This window comes from Astyanax mexicanus, chromosome 9 (genome assembly GCF_023375975.1).
Source record: "Astyanax mexicanus isolate ESR-SI-001 chromosome 9, AstMex3_surface, whole genome shotgun sequence".
NCBI classification, from domain to species: Eukaryota; Metazoa; Chordata; class Actinopteri; order Characiformes; family Acestrorhamphidae; genus Astyanax; species Astyanax mexicanus.
Window position 1 is genome coordinate 31245049 of NC_064416.1, and position 18318 is coordinate 31263366.

At 39.0% G+C, this 18318-nt stretch overlaps 1 protein-coding gene across 1 annotated transcript in view; it reads right to left on the minus strand.

The window, feature by feature from the left end:
* Positions 1-18318, minus strand: part of cntn5 (contactin 5) — a 394897-nt gene that overhangs the window by 55170 nt on the left and 321409 nt on the right. The window contains exons 15-16 of the mRNA XM_049483448.1: positions 5159-5286; positions 1434-1609 (exon numbers count right to left, since the gene is read on the minus strand). Of these exons, the coding sequence (XP_049339405.1) occupies positions 1434-1609; positions 5159-5286 (304 nt within the window). The remainder of the gene's footprint in view (positions 1-1433; positions 1610-5158; positions 5287-18318) is intronic.

Sequence of the window (18318 nt, forward strand, 5' to 3'; positions counted from 1 at the left end):
TTCTACACCACAGTGGAGAATACACTATGTCCCATATAGCCATTATAATCAGCTACAGAGGCATGACTGTGTTTAACATTTTGTGCTCTATTCTGGTGGAGTTCATAAAAGGGTAAGTGTATAGATAACACTGTGCAAGGGTTATTTCAAGTATGAATATTTTACAAAACAAGCAAAGGTCACATGTTTGAAGTGTGTATTATTATGCAGCATTTTAAAATAACCGGAAAAACTAATCACCAAGGAGGTACAGACCAGTCAGAGTGGATCCTAATCAAAATGACACACTATAAAATAAAGTAAGTTGAGAGGAAAAACATATCAGTCTGTTATGTCATAATCCATGAATGTGGATAAACATTTGGACATATAATTCTATCTACATATATACACACACTATTTGGTCAGTAATTTGAAACACCTGCCCTATGGTTCCTAATACAATAAAAGCTATTATAATAACCAACTTACCTTCCCACCAACCAACTAACAAACCTATTTACCTACCAACCAACAAACCTGTCTACCTGTCTGCCTACCTATTTACCTACCCATCTACCTACCTAACCACGAACCAACCAAACTGCATATCGACCAACCAACCAACCAATCTGCCTACCAACCAACCAACCAACCAACCTGCTTACCAACTACCAACCAACAAAACAACCTATCGACAGAACTGACTGACTCACCAACCAACCTATTTATCTAACTTCCTACCTACCTACAATAAAACCAACCAACATACCTTTCTACCTACAAACTAACCAACCACCCTGCCAACCTATCTACTTTCATCCAACCTACCTACCTATGAACTACAACTCTACTATCTACTACCAATCTACCTACCAACAAACCAACCCACGTACCAACATGCCTATCTACCTACCTACCTACCTACCTACCTTCCAGCCAACTGACCTACCAGCCAGCCAAATTATTCATCTACCTACCTACCAACACTCATGCCTATCTACCTATCTACAAACTTTACTGTCTACCAACCAACCAACCTAAATCTAAATGTCATTCAACCAACCAGAATACGTAACTAACAACCATCCTATCTACCCCCTTACCTACCTACGCAGTCGATCAACCAACCCACCTACTCTACCAACAAACCAATTAACCCACAAACCCACTTACTTACCCACCTATCTACCTACCTTCTCATCTACCAATCAACAAACCAACCAACCAACCATATTATTGTTATATATCTTAAATCATACATTAGTATATCATTTTTGATGAGGTAACTGGCCAGAATAACACTAGTTCAATGCCACACAGCTCAGAAACATTTCCCCTCACAGAGATCAATAAATCCACAGGAGCACAGAAAACAGCGGAATGTCCAGTCGAGCGAATATTTTGTGAGAATTTTCAGCTGAAGAAAACCCATATCAGAGAGCAGCACTTACTGTTCGGATGTACTCGAAGTGGCCTCCGCCTTGCTGAGCGTTGAGAGGCTGGTTATTGAGCAGCCAGAGGAAGTTGACGTCGAGCGAGGGGTCGTGTGTGGCCTTGCAGCTGAGCACCACGCTCTCCCCCACCGTCACCTCCACGCGCTTCGGGCTCAGCTCCACCTTCATGGCCTCTGCAAGGACAAGGCTGTCACACTGTCATCCCACAACAGGGCTTAACACACACTGAGAGACTGGAGACGAGAAGAGTGCTCAGAGTGTGAGGAGTGCTGCAGCTGTAATAACTCACTCTGCTCTGTGTATTCCAGTGAAAGTGAAGGATGCTGCTATTATAGTGAGCGATGGGGAAAAACTCGCACAGATTCTATCATTCTGAACAGAGGCCTTTTCGTACAGAAAACAGATATTAGGTCAAAAACTCAATTCTTGAGCTTCTGAGTCAAGCAACTGTCCAAGAACTGGCCCTCTCTTATGGCAATCTCAGAGAGCCCTGGATATGTAACAGCTGTATGAAGCCTGAAGTTCAAGAGAGTATGATGGGCTTACTTCTTCTTGGTGGGTGGATGTGGTAGATCAAGTTTTTCTTGAGTTACTGAGTGGTGCAACTGAGTGGTGGCCTTGGTATCACTGCAGGTTTAGTCCCCACTGAATCTGTATAACTGTATAACTGGGTCCCAGGTACTGACCCAATCTCAGGGCAAGCCCGTGTTTGAATCCTGGTAATGCCACAACTATCTGTGGCCAAAAGTCCAAGAAAGCTCTTTCTGAATGAGTTTGATACAAATATAACAGACCAAGATTTTTGTTTCTTTAAATTAAGACTAAATTAATCTGTCATTGGTCTTTGAGCTCCTGAGTGGGGTAACTGTCTGAGTGACGGCCTTGGCATCACTGCCGGTTCAGTCCCAACTGAATCTATATAGCTGGGCTAACTGGGTCCTTTGGTTCTTGAGTTTTCTTTGGGTTCCAGGGTGGAGCAACTGCCCCAGGTACTGGCCCAATCTTAGGGCAAGACCATGTTTAAACCCTGGTATTACTGTGTTCTCTCATTCTTGGTAGATATGGAATATTTGGATTATATATGAAACTTTTGGATTATGTTGAGAATCTTTTGTTTTTGGGGTTCCGGAGTGGCACAACTGTCTAAGCGGTGGCCTTGCCATCATCTCGGGTTAAATCTCCAGTGATTGCACAACCATCGGAAATATGGAATTCTTTCTATGTGTGTGTCATACAGATGTATTTATACAGATGTTTTTATCTTTGGGTTTCCTCGAAGGGCAACTAAAGCCTTGGAACTAATCGAAGTTTCAATATCCAATGATACCACTGCAATCCTTGGCTGGACTTCCAAGACAGCATAGCTGCCCAAGATTTCTCTGTGTGTTACATACAGGTGTGGCAGACAGAACGTATAATTGTTTTTCCTTGGGTTCTCGAGTGGCCCAACTGTCTAAGCATTGGTTAATCTTAGGGTGATTCCCTTATTTTTCCCATTGATGCTTCAGACCTCTGTGAACAGGCATTAACAGTACAATTGGGATCCCTTTTTATGGGTGGGTATGATACAGATCATATGAAAAGCATTTCTTTATAATTATGGGAATCCATTTTCTTATTGGGTTCTTGAGTGGCTTGAGTGGTTTAATACCTAGTTATGACTTGATTAGACCTCTATTGGTCTAATCCCTCTTCCCCATCATTTAGCAAAATGCTAGCCTATGTTGGTGTCTATAAGGTGATGCAACATACTTTACGGTTAGCAATAGACTTGAAGCAAACATCTCCAAGTCTAAAGCACATGCTAGCATTTATCCTCACAGCCCTGGTAGCACTTAGCGATAGGGGAGTTCAAGCTAATGCTTGGAAAATGGCATGAGACAATTGGGTGAAAATTGATGGAGTATAAAGATAATGTTTAATAATAACAATATCACCAGAGAGCTAAAATAAATAAATCGTATCTCTTATCTTTTGTAATTTAATGCTTTACCCAGTGTGTAGACACCCCGTGAGTTCAATCCTGCCGACAGTGAACAGGAACAGGTCTCCTGATTTACTAACATACTATAATAACTTTGTTAACATTCCGATTTCAGATGCTAACAGCAGGGTGCATGGCCCAGATCATACAAAATGTCGATATTCACATCCCATTACATACATGAATTCACAGCCAGGCATGTTCAGAAGAAGCTCAGGACAACAGAGAGGAAAATACGGTATATATCCCGAGGTGCTGCATTAATAACGGGACCCGGGGCAGAGTCGCCATTAGGGAGACTGTTATGTTGTCAGTCGTCGACTGAAGCAGTATGTGATCACTCTCTCAAGAAAGGAGAGCATCATGCTGTGTACAGCCTCGGGCTGCAGGGCGATTCATGGCCGCTTGACAAAGTACCATACAAGTGTATAAAACCCGCACCCGCTGGAAATGTATTGTATAATTGCTGCTTTAAGGTAGTACCCTCTGTTTTCCAAGTGTGGCTTCAGAATGACTTTGAATAAAATGTTTTTACATGGACATTGAAAATGTAAGGTATTTTCCATCTTTTGAACAACTGTCATTTCATAGATGCATAGATGCAAGCTTTTGTCACATAGGGATGGTATGTACACAATCGTTAAGATTGAGATGGTTGGGCATAGAGGCATAAGCGTTTTGTATGACATTCTGCAGCATATTTACCCACAGATGTTGTAGCTGGGCCTGTAGATCCTGGTTGCTGAAGATGCTGTCCCAAAATAAATCTGGCAACCAGACAGATAGAGTAAACCTTTCCCGGGAAACTTTTGCTGTATGTGGGGGAGCATTATCCTGCTGAAAAATCCCAACTTGAAGCCTTTTCATGGGAGACAACACATGTCCTACACATATTGATGAACTAGTGTGTTAGTGTCCCTCATTTCACTACTAGGAGTGACCGACTGTCATATGTGATGGCTCCCCAGATCATCACACCAGTAGTTGAGGCAGTGTGTTACACCCAACATAGGCAGAACTGAAGTGCTTACCATGAGGCCTACACTATCATTTGGGATCCCAAAGACAAGCTGTTTTTTGTTTTTTTTTAAACGAAGGCAATAGTGGCAGGTAGACAGACCATCCGGCTTCTCTTAGTCCAATAATGTATCCCCTCTTCAGTCTGTCAACTTGGCAAATGTCTTTGAGTGCATAGTAGAGGCGTGTCTTGCTCTCTACGACCTCTCACTAAGAGGTAAACTTCCCAAACGTAGCCTCTAAGAGCTCTTCTCTAGGGTAGATCTTTTTTAGGCTTTTAAGTAGTGTCTAATGCATGTGTTACGCATCATGCCAGCTTGCTGTCTCAGCATGGAGTTCCTCATGGAGTCCTGTAATAATGCACCCTATTCAGCTCCAATATTTTCATCCAGTTCCTGCAGATTTTGTGGTACAGGTAGAGTGTTGAGTGCATCCAAAAGCATCCCACATATTATCATTATCAGGGAGAGGTCTGTTGATGTCTTCGGTCATGTTATAGTATTAATTAAAAGTTTTAAGGAAAAGTCTTGAGGTGGCAAAACGTCTTTTACTGGTCCTGGTCCATCCAACACTTTCTTCGGTTGACACTATTTATATATCTAATCTAACACACTGTGATGGACAGCAAAGAGATGATGCTGTTCTTTATTATCCCTCCCTATAGCCTGTATTGTATTTTTGCACAATTGAGATACATATTATACTGGCAGAGGCGCTTTACCTTTGACGAGCAGGGTGGTGGTCATCTCGGCTGAGCCAAACTGGTTGTCAGCCTGGCACACATAGCTCCCCTCGTCAGCGCGGCTGGAGTTGATGATACGCAGCGTGTTGTTGCGGAGCAGCATAATTCTGCAAAACAAAGGATTATAAAAAGTGTCAGTCAAGTAAAGTCATTACTCTATAGATACAGAAAAATACAGCTTACATCACTTTCATCAGGACAAAAGGAAATGAAACAAAGAAAAAAAAAAACTAAAAACTGAACAGATTTTCACAATAAACTAACATGAATTAATCAACTACACCTTTAGAAAGGCTATAAAAAGGTAGGCTGAACAAGTAGAGGTATCTTCAGTGGAAGTAGGTGCTATTCAGTGTATGTTTGTTATCATGAGGACACAAAAAAGCATTCAAAACATGCAAAAGACATGTTCTAATTCTCTTAATCAATCATGGTTGTGTTTAGCACATAGAACATCAAATAAACCAATCACAGTATTTTTATTCCTTTTAAGAGCCAGGTGTGCTCTGACTTTGGCTCATTGCTAAGTTAACAGGGAAGTAATTTTGCGCTTCTCAGCAGAGAAAACTGTAAAGATGTATGAGAAGGTTTATTGATTATTGTTGATGTAAAAGTTGGGTATGCCCACTGAGGTGCGTCCTTGTGTGTGTGTGTGTGTGTGTGTGTGTGTGTGTGTGTGTGTGTGTGTGTGTAATGAGTGGGGGTGTACACCTGTCTGGACAGGTGACTGTTTTGATCAGTCAGTGGCGCACCTGTGTTTTCCGCCAGAAAGATAGCAACACACCAGAATTTACCACACCTTACTTCCAGACCACCACATTCGTTTACATAGACATATTCTTAAACTCTGTCACTTTTTTACTGGTGCAGGTGCAAGGTGTGAAAACAGATTGTTGACGGGATGTAAGATAGCAATGAGCATTAAGGTGAGCCATGTGCAGGGTGTAAGATAGTGTCCAGTAACTCCTACAAAATCAGGACAAACTCTTTTGAATCCCCCTGATTCAAGGAAAGCTCTGGAAATGGCAGCAGAATATGGACAAGCATAGTCTTTCTGGAATAGTGACCAAAAGTATGTGTTCAGAAAACGAAAGGCCATTCTCTGCTTCTCATTAAATAGTTTTTACACCCAAAAGAGCCCAGACACATTTCTGAATATTGACACCAAACTCAAAATTGAATCAGATAAATTCAGTGAGGTTAAATTCCTGAGGTAACATGATTAACAACAGCAATTTCATTACACATTCACTGTACTGGGATATGATGCTCTCAGGATGTTCAGTGTATGTTTCTTAGCCTCTTCATGAGTTGAAAGGTGAGAGATAATAAATCTTTCATATCTTTTAAACGCTCTGTGACAAATACCATACCATGATCTTTTTTGGTAAATATCCTTGATTTGGAAAATAAATAAATGAAATGATGAAAGAGCAGTTTTTTTCAATACTTTTGAAAATATACTGTATTTGTTTTCTCCTCTTACCAGTTGCCTGCAGACAGATTATGTTATTTTAAATTCATAAGCAATAACCAATTATTAATATCATGTAATTAACATTTCTCATTAGCAATAAAGTTCAAAGTAATAAGCTTCCGTGTCCCATGTTACCCAAACGCTCTGAACTAAGCTGCAGCTAATATTGCTTTCAGAGTTCTTCAACATTGCTTTTCATAAATACCAGAGAATGCAGCATGACTCAATAAGCCACCCCCCCAAAAAAAGATATTTAAATCAATATCTGTCTATTAAATTCAGAGCTTCAATCTATAAGAAAATGAGTTTAACAATGTCATTTTTATGTAATTATCGTGTATTTTGATAATAATTGATGTAATTATGCGGTGGTAATCAGTGTGGCAAGAACTTTCATTTAAGGAATTGATTTCTAGATAAGACTGTCAATAACTTCTTTTAAAAATGGTAATGAATAGATAGAGATCTATCAATGAGGATTAGCATAGATACACATCTTCAGTCATTACCTAATTAATTATATATATATATATATATATATATATATATATATATATATATATATATATATATATATATATATACCAGCAGTGGAAAGTATGGGTTTTTGCCCAAATAATAATAAAAAAAATAATAATAATTTTCACATTTTCACTAGTGATTGAGGTTAGAAAAGTTAAACAACATGCATTGATACTTTTCATGTAAAACAAATATTAATATATTTATATTAAGTATAACTGTGTAATTATGGTGTGTACTCATACTTGTTTTTCACATTTTATTACATTACAACCACAAATTTAAATATATTTTTTTGAGATTTTAAGTCATAGACCGATATAAAGTATCACACCATTGTGAAGTGGAATGAAAATGATAGATGTTTTTATTTTTTTTCAAATAAAAATCTGAAAAGTGTAACATGCAAAAGTATTCAGCTCACTTTTCTCTAAAACCTCTAAATAAAATCCAGTGCAGTCAACTGCCTTCAGATGTCACTTAATTAGTTAATAGAGTGCAGCTGTGTGTGATTTAGTCTCAGTATAAATATCAACACCTGCTCTGTAAATTTCTGAGTGGTTTGTTAGAGAACACTAGTAAACAAACAGCTTCAAGGACCTCACCAGACAAGTCAGAGATAAAGTTGTGGAGAAGTTTAAAGCAGGGTTAGGTTATAAAAATATGTATCCCAAGCATTGAGCATCTGAAAGACCACTGTTCAATCCATCATCCAAAAACTGAAACAAAAATATCCTACAACTGCAAACTTACTCTTTTTGAAAGAAAGACATAAGAAGTGCTGTTTGCATATATTTGTCATATAGGAGACACAGCATATGGAACATATGGAAAAAGAAGCTGTGGTCAGATGAGAACCAAAGTTGAACTCTTTGGCCTAAGTGCAAAGCACTATGTGTGTCGAAAAAGTAACACTGCTCATTACCCTGAACTCAACATTCCCACTGTGAAACATGGTGGTGTCAGCATCATGCTGTGGGGATGCTTTTCTTCAGCAGGGACAGAGAAGCTGGTCAGCTGGAAACCTGGCTGAGCTTGAGCTGTTTTGCTAAGAAGAATGTGCAAAAATCTCAGTCTCGAGATGTGCAAAGCTGGTAGATCTACAGAATATACCTCAAAAGACTTGCAGCTGTAATTGCAATGAAGGGTAGCTCTACTAAATATTGATTGGGGCTGAATACTTTTGCACACCACACTTTTTTTAGATTTTTATTTGATACAAATTTGAAAACCTTTAATTTTCGTACCAGTTTTCAATTATGTGCTATTTTGTGTTGGTCTATCACTTAAAATCTCAATAAAATACATTTAAGTTTGTAGTTTTAGGGTGTATATAAAGTAACATATGATGGATCTGATTATAACTAGTGCTTCTTTTTCATTTTTTTTTAATTATTATAATACTTAACACATTACCTGTGATTTAAGCAGCAGCCCTGGTGTCTACAAACGTTTGTGCATTATCCACTCAGTGTATAAATATGTCCAAACATTTATAACAGAGTGTTAAATAGGCTGTCTCTTTTATTTTACTATCTCTAAAACAAACAAGAGCCATTCTACAGTCACAATAACAGCGCACTCTTCTCGGTGAGGGAGGACAGAAAGTGGAAATTGAATATAATAAAAGATAAGTTGAAAGTCTGACTTTTATCTTATCAGCCTCTCTCACACGGCGTTTGGAGGACTTGTTCCAGAGAGCTGCTTCGCTCCGCACGGATATAATGAATTAGTTTCAAACAAAGGCAGCTCGTGCCAGCGCTCGTCTGAAGTCCTGAGAAACTGGATCGCAGAGAGAGAGAGAGGAGTTTAAATAAAAGAAGCAGCACGGAGGCTGACCATGCATAATGCAGCGGCCTTAGCGCTCCACTCCATACGGACCAGGATCTGCCTTCTACAGCCTCGCTACTCTCACTCTCAACTTCACACATCAATCCATTCCTGCTTTTTAACACACTCCCCAGCTCTGAACACAGCCCGGGCTATAGTCTGAGCTTCAGACACTCCATTTACAGTTGGAGGGAAGCTTTTATATTCTAGATTTTTTTTTTTTTTTATCATTTTATTTCTAAATTTCTCCCAGTTTTAGTGATTCAAGTGATGGCACAACACAAGAAGGGTGAAGACTAGCACATGCCTCCTTCAACACATATCTAAAATGAGCCACAGTATGTTTTTGAACTGCTGCTGATGTAGCATTGCCCTGTAACCAGAGAATTCGGAGGAAAGCGCAGCGTCTCGGTTCCGATACATCAGCTCACAGACGTCTTTTGCTGACTGACATTACCCTAGGAGCGGGAAAAGTTTTAAGAGCACCATCTATCCACCCAGAGAGAGCAAGGCCAATTGTGCTAGCTGCATGACTGGGATTCAAACCAGCGATCTTCTAATCTCCTGTTGGACCACTCGGTGCTCATATTCGAGAGTTCTTTAAAGTCTTCTTCTTCCTTTTCAGACTAGATTCCTCAATTCTTCCAGGTCTGCTAATCTGTGACTACAACTGCATAGACATACTACAACTGCAGAGAACACAGTTCCACTGCTCCACCGCTCAATACCGGGGGGTTTATAGGCCTTTAGGTCACACCTGCCATTAGGCAATGGTGGCAATGGTTTTGTGTTCATCTGCTTAAAGACAATTTGCACTTGCACATCTGTGTCAGCAATGGGTGCAACATAAAGTAGTTGAACGCATTTATTTAGTTTTATTATATTGTAAGTTACACAACAAATCTAATTTGGCATTAGGTTGGTTGCTCAGGTTTTGCTAAGCATCTTTTAAGATGCACCTAGACAGTCGCTAAGCTGTTGCTTCGTGCTGCTATGGTTGCTAAGGTGTTATTTTATGGATGATAAGAAAAGGGGCTGTTGCTAAGGTGTTGCTATGAAATTGCCATGGTGCACTACATGGTTCCAATTTTTTTCATATGGAAAAAAAAAAGAATATACATCTAAATACCAATATAGTTGTGTATTGCTTGAGTCTGAACTTTCACTGCTGGTTTTAAAGAACAAAAGGTAACTAAAAGTAAAAGTTTTTATGACATTAAACTTTATACTTGTATCATTACTGATAGTAACTGTAAGTTCAAAGGATCAGCTCACACACTCAGCTCTTCCAGGAGTTTGAATGAGAAAAACTTGTAAATTCCCCTCAGAGGTGACCGATCATGATTTCCCTCCACATATTCATTGTTTCTCCTCTTTTCTCTGTGAGCTGGGATCGGTGGAGGTGTGAGGATGAATATTTACAAAGTAATCATTTTATTAAAATTCAATTTCAGCCGAATCCAAACAGTCGGGATGAAAGCGAGACGTCAGTCTCATTTCCGCCCTATTAATTTGTCTTATGTTGTTTGGCTTACATATTTACAGCTCTAAGCTTCCTCACTTCTCACCCAGGAGGAGATGATGAGAACTGGCAGGCGGGAATTCACCAAGCCGTGACTGAGAGAGAGAGAGAGAGAGAGAGAGAGAGAGAAAGAGGGGGGGTTAAATAGGGGCGAGAGAGAGAGAGACTAAGAAGAGACTAAAAGAGGGAGACTGTGAAAGAGGAGGAAAGAGAGAGAGAGAGAAAGGGTGAGAGATAAAAGAGGGAGAGAGAAAGACTGTGAGAGAGAGGGGAAAGAGGGGGGGAGAGAAAAGAGAGAGGAAGAGAGACTAAGAAAGGGAAAGAGAGAGAGAGAGAGAGAGAGAGAGAGAGAGACTGTGAAAAAGGGGGAAAGAGGAACAGGAGAGAGGAGAGAGAAAAAGAGAGGGGGGAAAGGAGAAAGAGACAGGAATAAGAGAAGGGGATAAGAGAGAGAAATTGTGAGAGAGAGAGAGAGAGAGAGAGAGACAGAGAGAGAGAGAGAAAATATAGAGAGAGAGACTAGGAAAGGGAGAAGAGAAAGAGAGAGACAAGGACGCCGAGACAGAAAGAAGGACACATGGCGGGGACCGCTGGGTATAAGGAATATGCAAATCGGCCTTTCTGACGAAGGAAGTGTCACTTTAAACATCTCCTCAGAGCCACCAAAAATATATTCCAGGCCATTCGCTGCGAGGGCCTGAATTTAACGACCCACTCAGGCAGGAACGTGTTAGGGAAACACTCGGGGTGCCCGCTGCACTCTTAAACATAAAGGTGCCAAAATGCACTCCCTGAAGTGATGCCATATCCGAAACACATCTGGATCGTTAAAGAATTGTCCAGTAGTCTGCTTCTAAACGACGTTCTTAAACAGCCAGCCTCCAAAAATGTGTATTATATGGCAGCACTCTGAAGCATACTTTATAGACCTGTATGAAAAAATGCAAATAGAAAAAAACAGTGGCTGCTTTTCAGTGCAGAGTTGTACGGCTCTGAGCATGGAAGGCAAGTGTTTTTATGGCTTTTCCACACGCTTAAAAGGCATTGAACGCTTACACAGCATGGGTTGGACCTACTTGGGCAGCAGAACCTTTCAGCAGGAGAGCGTAAAGACTGAGGAATCTGCTGATTATTAGTTCAAGCGAAGTTAGGTACCATAAGCCCTATAGCCAGCATGCTAACATCACATTAGAAAACAATAGGTAAACCTGGTCGCCGACACAATAGTGCCACATTAATGACAACAGGTGAACCTGTTTGCCGGCATGCTCATGCCATGTTAGCGATGTTGGATGAACCCAGTCACCAACATGCTAATGCAGCATTAGCAATGTTGGATAATGCCAGATGCTGGAACGCAAGCGCTGCATTATTTTATGGACCAAATGGACCAAAAAGTCTAAAAGCCAGGGTCTATCATGTTATGGGGGGGTGTGACAGTACAATTCTGTGATGCAGCATTAATGCAGAAAAGTGCACTGAGATCATTCAATACCACATCTTTTACAGAGATGTCCATTTTTCATGCATTGTTTAACAAGTCTTTGCAAAACCACATGCTGCACATATTACATTGAAAAGAACGCAGAAGAAGCGCTGTATTGTTGCACATCTTAAGATGTATTTGCAGAAAAAATAGCACAAAACAACACCTGAAACACTTTAACCCTTACAGCTGTAAACAGCTTACATGGTTAATATTTGCCCTTTACCTTTCTTATGTTACATTTCTTAAAAAAATGTACTACTCATTTTTTAATTAGTTTTTTTAATAAAATGTAAAAGAAAATGAATTAAACTCAAGATATGAGTAGAACATTTGTTTAGTTTCAAATTTACAAATGAAGCAATGTTTATTAGCCCTTGGCCAAACATACTGTATGTAATATAAATGGGGGGGGGGTGTACAGTGTGTGTTTATCAAAAATGTGTTTTGATATATGTTTTTCACAAAAAATGAGCCAATGCCAATGAGTTTGAGTTAGAAAAACTGTTTTTTTAGTATCATTTGATGAAAAATGAAAACGGGTCCCACAGACCCGAACACCACACAAGGGTTAAGTAGGCCTGTGAACATATTAACAATTTAAGGCATTTAGTTAATTTGGGGACTAAAATGTAAATGAATTAATCATGTGACAAAGCTGACAGAGCCTGAAGATGCATTAGCAGTTTTATTTAGCTGTTAAATGCCAGCATTAAAAAAAAAAAAAAATAATATATATATATATATATATATATATATATATATATATATATATATATATATATATATATATATTACCCATGATTTAGTCGCAGAATATATTTTTTTTATATTTAAATACAGATTATCAAAAGGTTAGCTTAAAGGAAGATTATTTGTGATTAATCACAGGATTTATTTGTGATTAATTTTATTACATTTTAAACCGTTTGACACCACTAATTTATGGTGTTTTGTGAAGGCATGTTTTTATCTGGACAAGCAGCTTTTTAATCACTTTGACCATCAAAGACCAGCTTAGACCATCTGTGTGGATGTTCTTACTTTCCACACAATACTTTCCTTCACAAATGATGAGTTTTATTAGATTACTTATATTACTGCTATCTCTCAATATTTTTGAGTTTTAATGAACAGATGTTTGAACATTTTGTCCTAATTTTGACTGTATATATATATTTAAACAAGTTAATGAACATTTGTTTGCAAAACAGTATTTTCCTCCTCCTCTACGCAATTACGACAACTGTCGGAGTTTCAGAGGGTGACGCTCTGGGATTCTGACGGGGTCGGCTCCTCATACTTTAAAACTAATGGGATTAATACTTTCCATTTAGAATACAAAAGCCTCAAACATTAGCGGAAATCCATGTTAATTACAAACCTTCATTAACTCAGCACAGCTGTCAATGGCAGATAAACGCGGGGCGGCTTCGATCGCACCCTTGCTCCTCTGCCATTGAACCGCCCGCCATCTACTGAGGGCTTCCTCGGCAGGCGGCTAATGTCACAAAATCCTTCTGTGGAAGACTCTGCAGCCCGAGCCTCCGACGCAGAGCGGGAATTTGATTCAGAGAGGACTGAAATATGAAAATCCATTAAATGTGTTAAACTAATGAAATGATCAAATTCTGAGTGATGCGATTGGGAGTGAGTTCAGCATTGTTTCACGTCAGACGCGGAATTCATTATCTTGACAAACAATAATAATACCAATAATAATACACCTCACAGCCGCCTGCTGAACGACTGAATCCAGGTTTGAGTTGACGCAAAGATTTGGCATCTCAACAGCCTCACTCTCATACAGTAGAGTGGAAAGATCAATAGCAAGCTGATCTGATTCTAAGGTCAATCAATACAAAGGTGAGTAAATCTGAAACATTTCAAGAACTTTAAAAGTATCCTCAAGTGCGGTGACTAAGACCATTAAAAATGATATGATGAAACTGGCACTCATCAGGACGGCCCCAGGAAAGGAAAACCAAGAGTTGTCTCTGTTGGATAGGATAAGTTCATTTGAATGGCTGAATGGCAGGTTTGAGTCAAGGTTAACATTTGGCATCTTTACATTTTAATCTTGATATGATTTTAAAGAGATACAAAGTCTGATGAGCTAAAAGAACCAATCCACCATTACCTGCATAAAAACACCAATGGAATTTCAACAATAGCGATGCCCTGTCTTAAAGTCTGATATCTGTTATATTTCATGTAGCACATCATCATTGTTGTTTGTTGAAAAGTCCTTCAAGCTATGAAGAAAAACATATCTTCATGTTTTCCATCAGCTTTATGAGGTGGAATTATCTGGAAAGGCTTTCAGTTAACAGCTGTGCTGAACTTATCACGAGTTAATTACTTGAATTTCTTGCCTCTTAATGTGTTTAAGAGCATCAGTTGTAAAGTTGTGAAGAGGTAGAGTTACAGGTATACAGTGAATAGTGAATATTTGAGTCATGTTCTGATCCTGTGTTATAACTACTCAACTAAGCAAAGAAGAAGAAAAAAAATAATAAAAAAATGAAGGTCAGTCTATCTGAAAAATTTAAAAAACTTTAAAGGATTTTCCATGCAGTCACAAAGACCATCAAACACATTATGATGAAACTGGCTCTCCTGGCCACCTAAATGCTTCACAGAGTATTTTGGTTTGTTTAACAAATGATGAAGTCAAAAATGATGGAGCTCCATCCAATAGTTGAGGAGTTGGGGGTGAGTTGGGGTGGGGTGGTGACAGTTACTCCAACAAAAGCAGGATAAACTCTTTTTATACCTTTGATTTCAGAAGAAACAATGAAGAAACTGGTGTTTCAATAGTTTTTTTTTTTTTCATATGCTATACATTAATGCAGCTTAATTTACAATCTATAAACAAATACCTCTCACTAACCAATCTCTGCACTGCTGAATGAGATGTGTAGAGTTGTATATAAGGTTGGGCAGAGTGCTGAGCGCAGCAGCGCGTCATGCTGAGATCACTGTATCTGCTACAGTGTGGCTGGACGATATGGTTACTGGAAGGGCGAACAGCGTGTGAATGCAGGCCACAGCATTACGCTAAATTATTGATCGCAGGGAATGGAGCGAAGGCAGTAGTAAGTGGAGTAGGTGTCAAGGTGAAAACTTGCTTTGTGCTGCGTGAACATTTTTAGCACACCTCTGTGCGTGTAGGTGTGTGCACATATATATATATATATATATATATATATATATATATATATATATATGTGTGTGTGTGTGCGCACATTGTCCTGGACTTGTTGGCTAGTAAACCCATTTTGCAGGAGCATTTTAAAAGAGCACGCTAGTCCCAGTGGCTATGTCTCAGAATAAATTGCCTGCTTTGCAGCAGCTCCACTGTCAGCAGAAACGGCGGGTAAATAATTTCACTGTGTCCACTCGCACACCGGCAGCACCCGCGATAAATATGCGCAGGGTCAGGGACTAAAGAGAGCGTAGCACCTGTAAGATAAGGACTGGGACTGTAAATGCATGTGTGTCTGTGTGTGTGAGTGTGTGTGTGTGTGTGTGTGTGTGTGTTTGTGTGCGATTGTGTTGTGTATCAGCAAGAACTTGCCAATACAGTACGTATCACAATACAGGGGTTACAATTTAATACATCACAATGTTGCGATAGTTTAAAGCAAAACAAAATAAAATAAAATAAAAAAAGCCTATCTAGCGTTAAACACAATCTATTATTCAAAAAACGATTCCTTTATCTTTTGCAGATGCTAATAAACTGTTGGTTGTGGTTAAATGTAGTCTGCAGCTTTTGCTGGTTTGTACGGTCAGTGGTGTTTGTTAGCTCTGTGGTCTGCAAGATGCATTCTAGAGGGGGTATCCTTAACTCAGGTTGTGTTAGTTTTACATATTCTACAATTATTGTATGTGAGATTGACATCCAAATAGCCAAAAAACAACAACAAAACAAGTGAGGGACAGTGAAGTGAAAAATTGTCTTTTAATGAGAGCCTAATATGTGTCTGTCGATACCGATACCCAGCCGATTGATCTTTCCATTTGTATCTAATTTGTGTTCTACTGTGACTAAAAATTGCATCCTGTTTCTATTTCAATTTATTTACAGTTTACTCATTCTCATACTCAACTTTTTTTATAATTGATGCTGTAAAAGAGGTGTTTGAGAATGTGTGAGAAAGAGCAGCGGGGAGTGAGACAGAGCAAGAAAGAGAGAAAAAAAAAAGAGAGAGAGAGTTTTGTGTATCTGGCTGCACTCGGGTTATGTTGTACTGTGATTTCACACCGTGCTTGTTTTTGAACACGCAGTCTCCTGACGCTTGTGACGGGGTGGTAATGAAGGCAAATATTTTGCGATACATAAACTTCAGATTCAGATTCAGATTCAGATTCATCTGCTACTGAACTGCTGGTTGTGGTTAAATGTGGTCTGCAGCTTTTGAAAGTTCTGCTGGGCTGCTGTGGTATTCACAGTATGGCCTAAAGGACGCACTCTGGAGGGGGGTATTCGGTTACTAGGGGTTAAAGGTCGTTACTAGGTGCGTTAGGTTTACACATTCTACAAACACTGCTTATGAAATTGACTCTGAAACAGCAAATATAAAAGTAAGGGGCAATGAACTAAAACATTGTTAATGAGTGCCTTTTTCTGTTATTCTAAACGCATCTTTTTTATCTTTTGTAGCTGTTACTGAACTACTGGTTGTGTGTTAATTTTGGTCTACAGCTTTGCATGGTTTGCATGGACAGTGGTGTTTGTTAGCTTTGCTGTGTTTCTGTGGTAAAAACTGGAACCGGATAAGTTGAATTTACTTAAAACATTTAGCATAAATTAAAACATCAAGTTATTACAACTAAAGGGGAACTTAATTTATTTGTAAGGTAGCCTGGGGGGAATCACTACACACTGATGGTGAGGGTCAAAAACTGTTGGACAAACCCAGTATGCAAATAGATTGAGACAGAAGCCAATGGAAAAGAAGCTGCCAATGGCAACAGACTAAAGCCAGTTATTATAAGTTGGTTCAACTCAAAGATCTCAGTTTGAAATTTTACATAAAACAGACTTAAATCATTTCAGTTTAAACAACATATGGGTTTACAGTGTATGTACTGTACTGTATGGCCTGAAAGATGCACTCTAGAGAGGGGTATCCAGTTACTAAGGGTTTAAGGTTTGTACTTAGTGTTTTAGTTTTACACATTCCACAAATGCTGTATGCGAGATTGTCTCTCAAACAGCCAAAACACCACAACAAACTCATTGCATTCTGTTTCTATATAAACTTTAGCTATTTACTGTTTACACATTTTTTCAAACTTTTTTCGGTATTGGGTCTGCAGAAGAGGTGTTTGTGAACATGTGGGAGAGAGCAGAAGAGAGTGAGATAGAGCAAGAAAAAAAGAGAGAGGGAGAGAGAGAGTTTTCTGTATCTGGCTGCACTCGGGTTATGTTGTACAGTGGTTTCACACCGTGCTTGTTTTTGAACACGCAGTCTCCTGACGCTTGTGACGGGGTGGTAATGAAGGCGAATATTTTGCGAAACATAAACTTATGAAACGATTCAGATTCATATTTTTTAAATTCTGCTCCGACACAGGTTTTAACTAGCTGACATTATCAGGCCTAAGTGCATAATGTTACACTAATGGACATCCTTAGCCGCATGCATGATTACTGTGATCTTTGTAATTCTATGCTAATTTAAATGTGAACCTGAGTTAGCAGTGTAGCAGGGTGAGGGGAAGGCTGGCTTGGCCCGATTTCTTCTTCTGGCTGAAGATGAAAGCTCTGCTGTTCTGTGTGAGAGGGGAATCCTGCCTTCTTTCCATCTGCTGAGCTAAAAAATCACAGTTATTACTGAAAATATCTAATGTAGATTATTATATTATTATTATTATTATTATAGTCATAACTCAGTACATTTGGTTCTGTTGAAAGTCTCAATCAAGTTTCAAAAAAGACTTATTAATTAATATACACTATATGGACCACAGTGTTGGGACACCTGTACATGTATTAATTTTTTCTTCTGAAATTAGGGCGTGGAGTAACTCTACTGTCTCTACTGTCCAAAAAAGGCTTTCTACTAGATATTGTTCAAAAACGAACCAACATTAATAAGGCTGATGGTTGAATGCTGAATAATGCACACAATTCTTTTTATACATTTTATCAACACTCTGTTAACTAATTAGCACAAATAGCCTAAATGTTTTTCATCTTGCTTTACAAAGAAAAAGCCATTACACATTTACAAAACTTTAAATTTACATATAAATTACTAAACATGTTTAACGTCCAATCAGACACACCA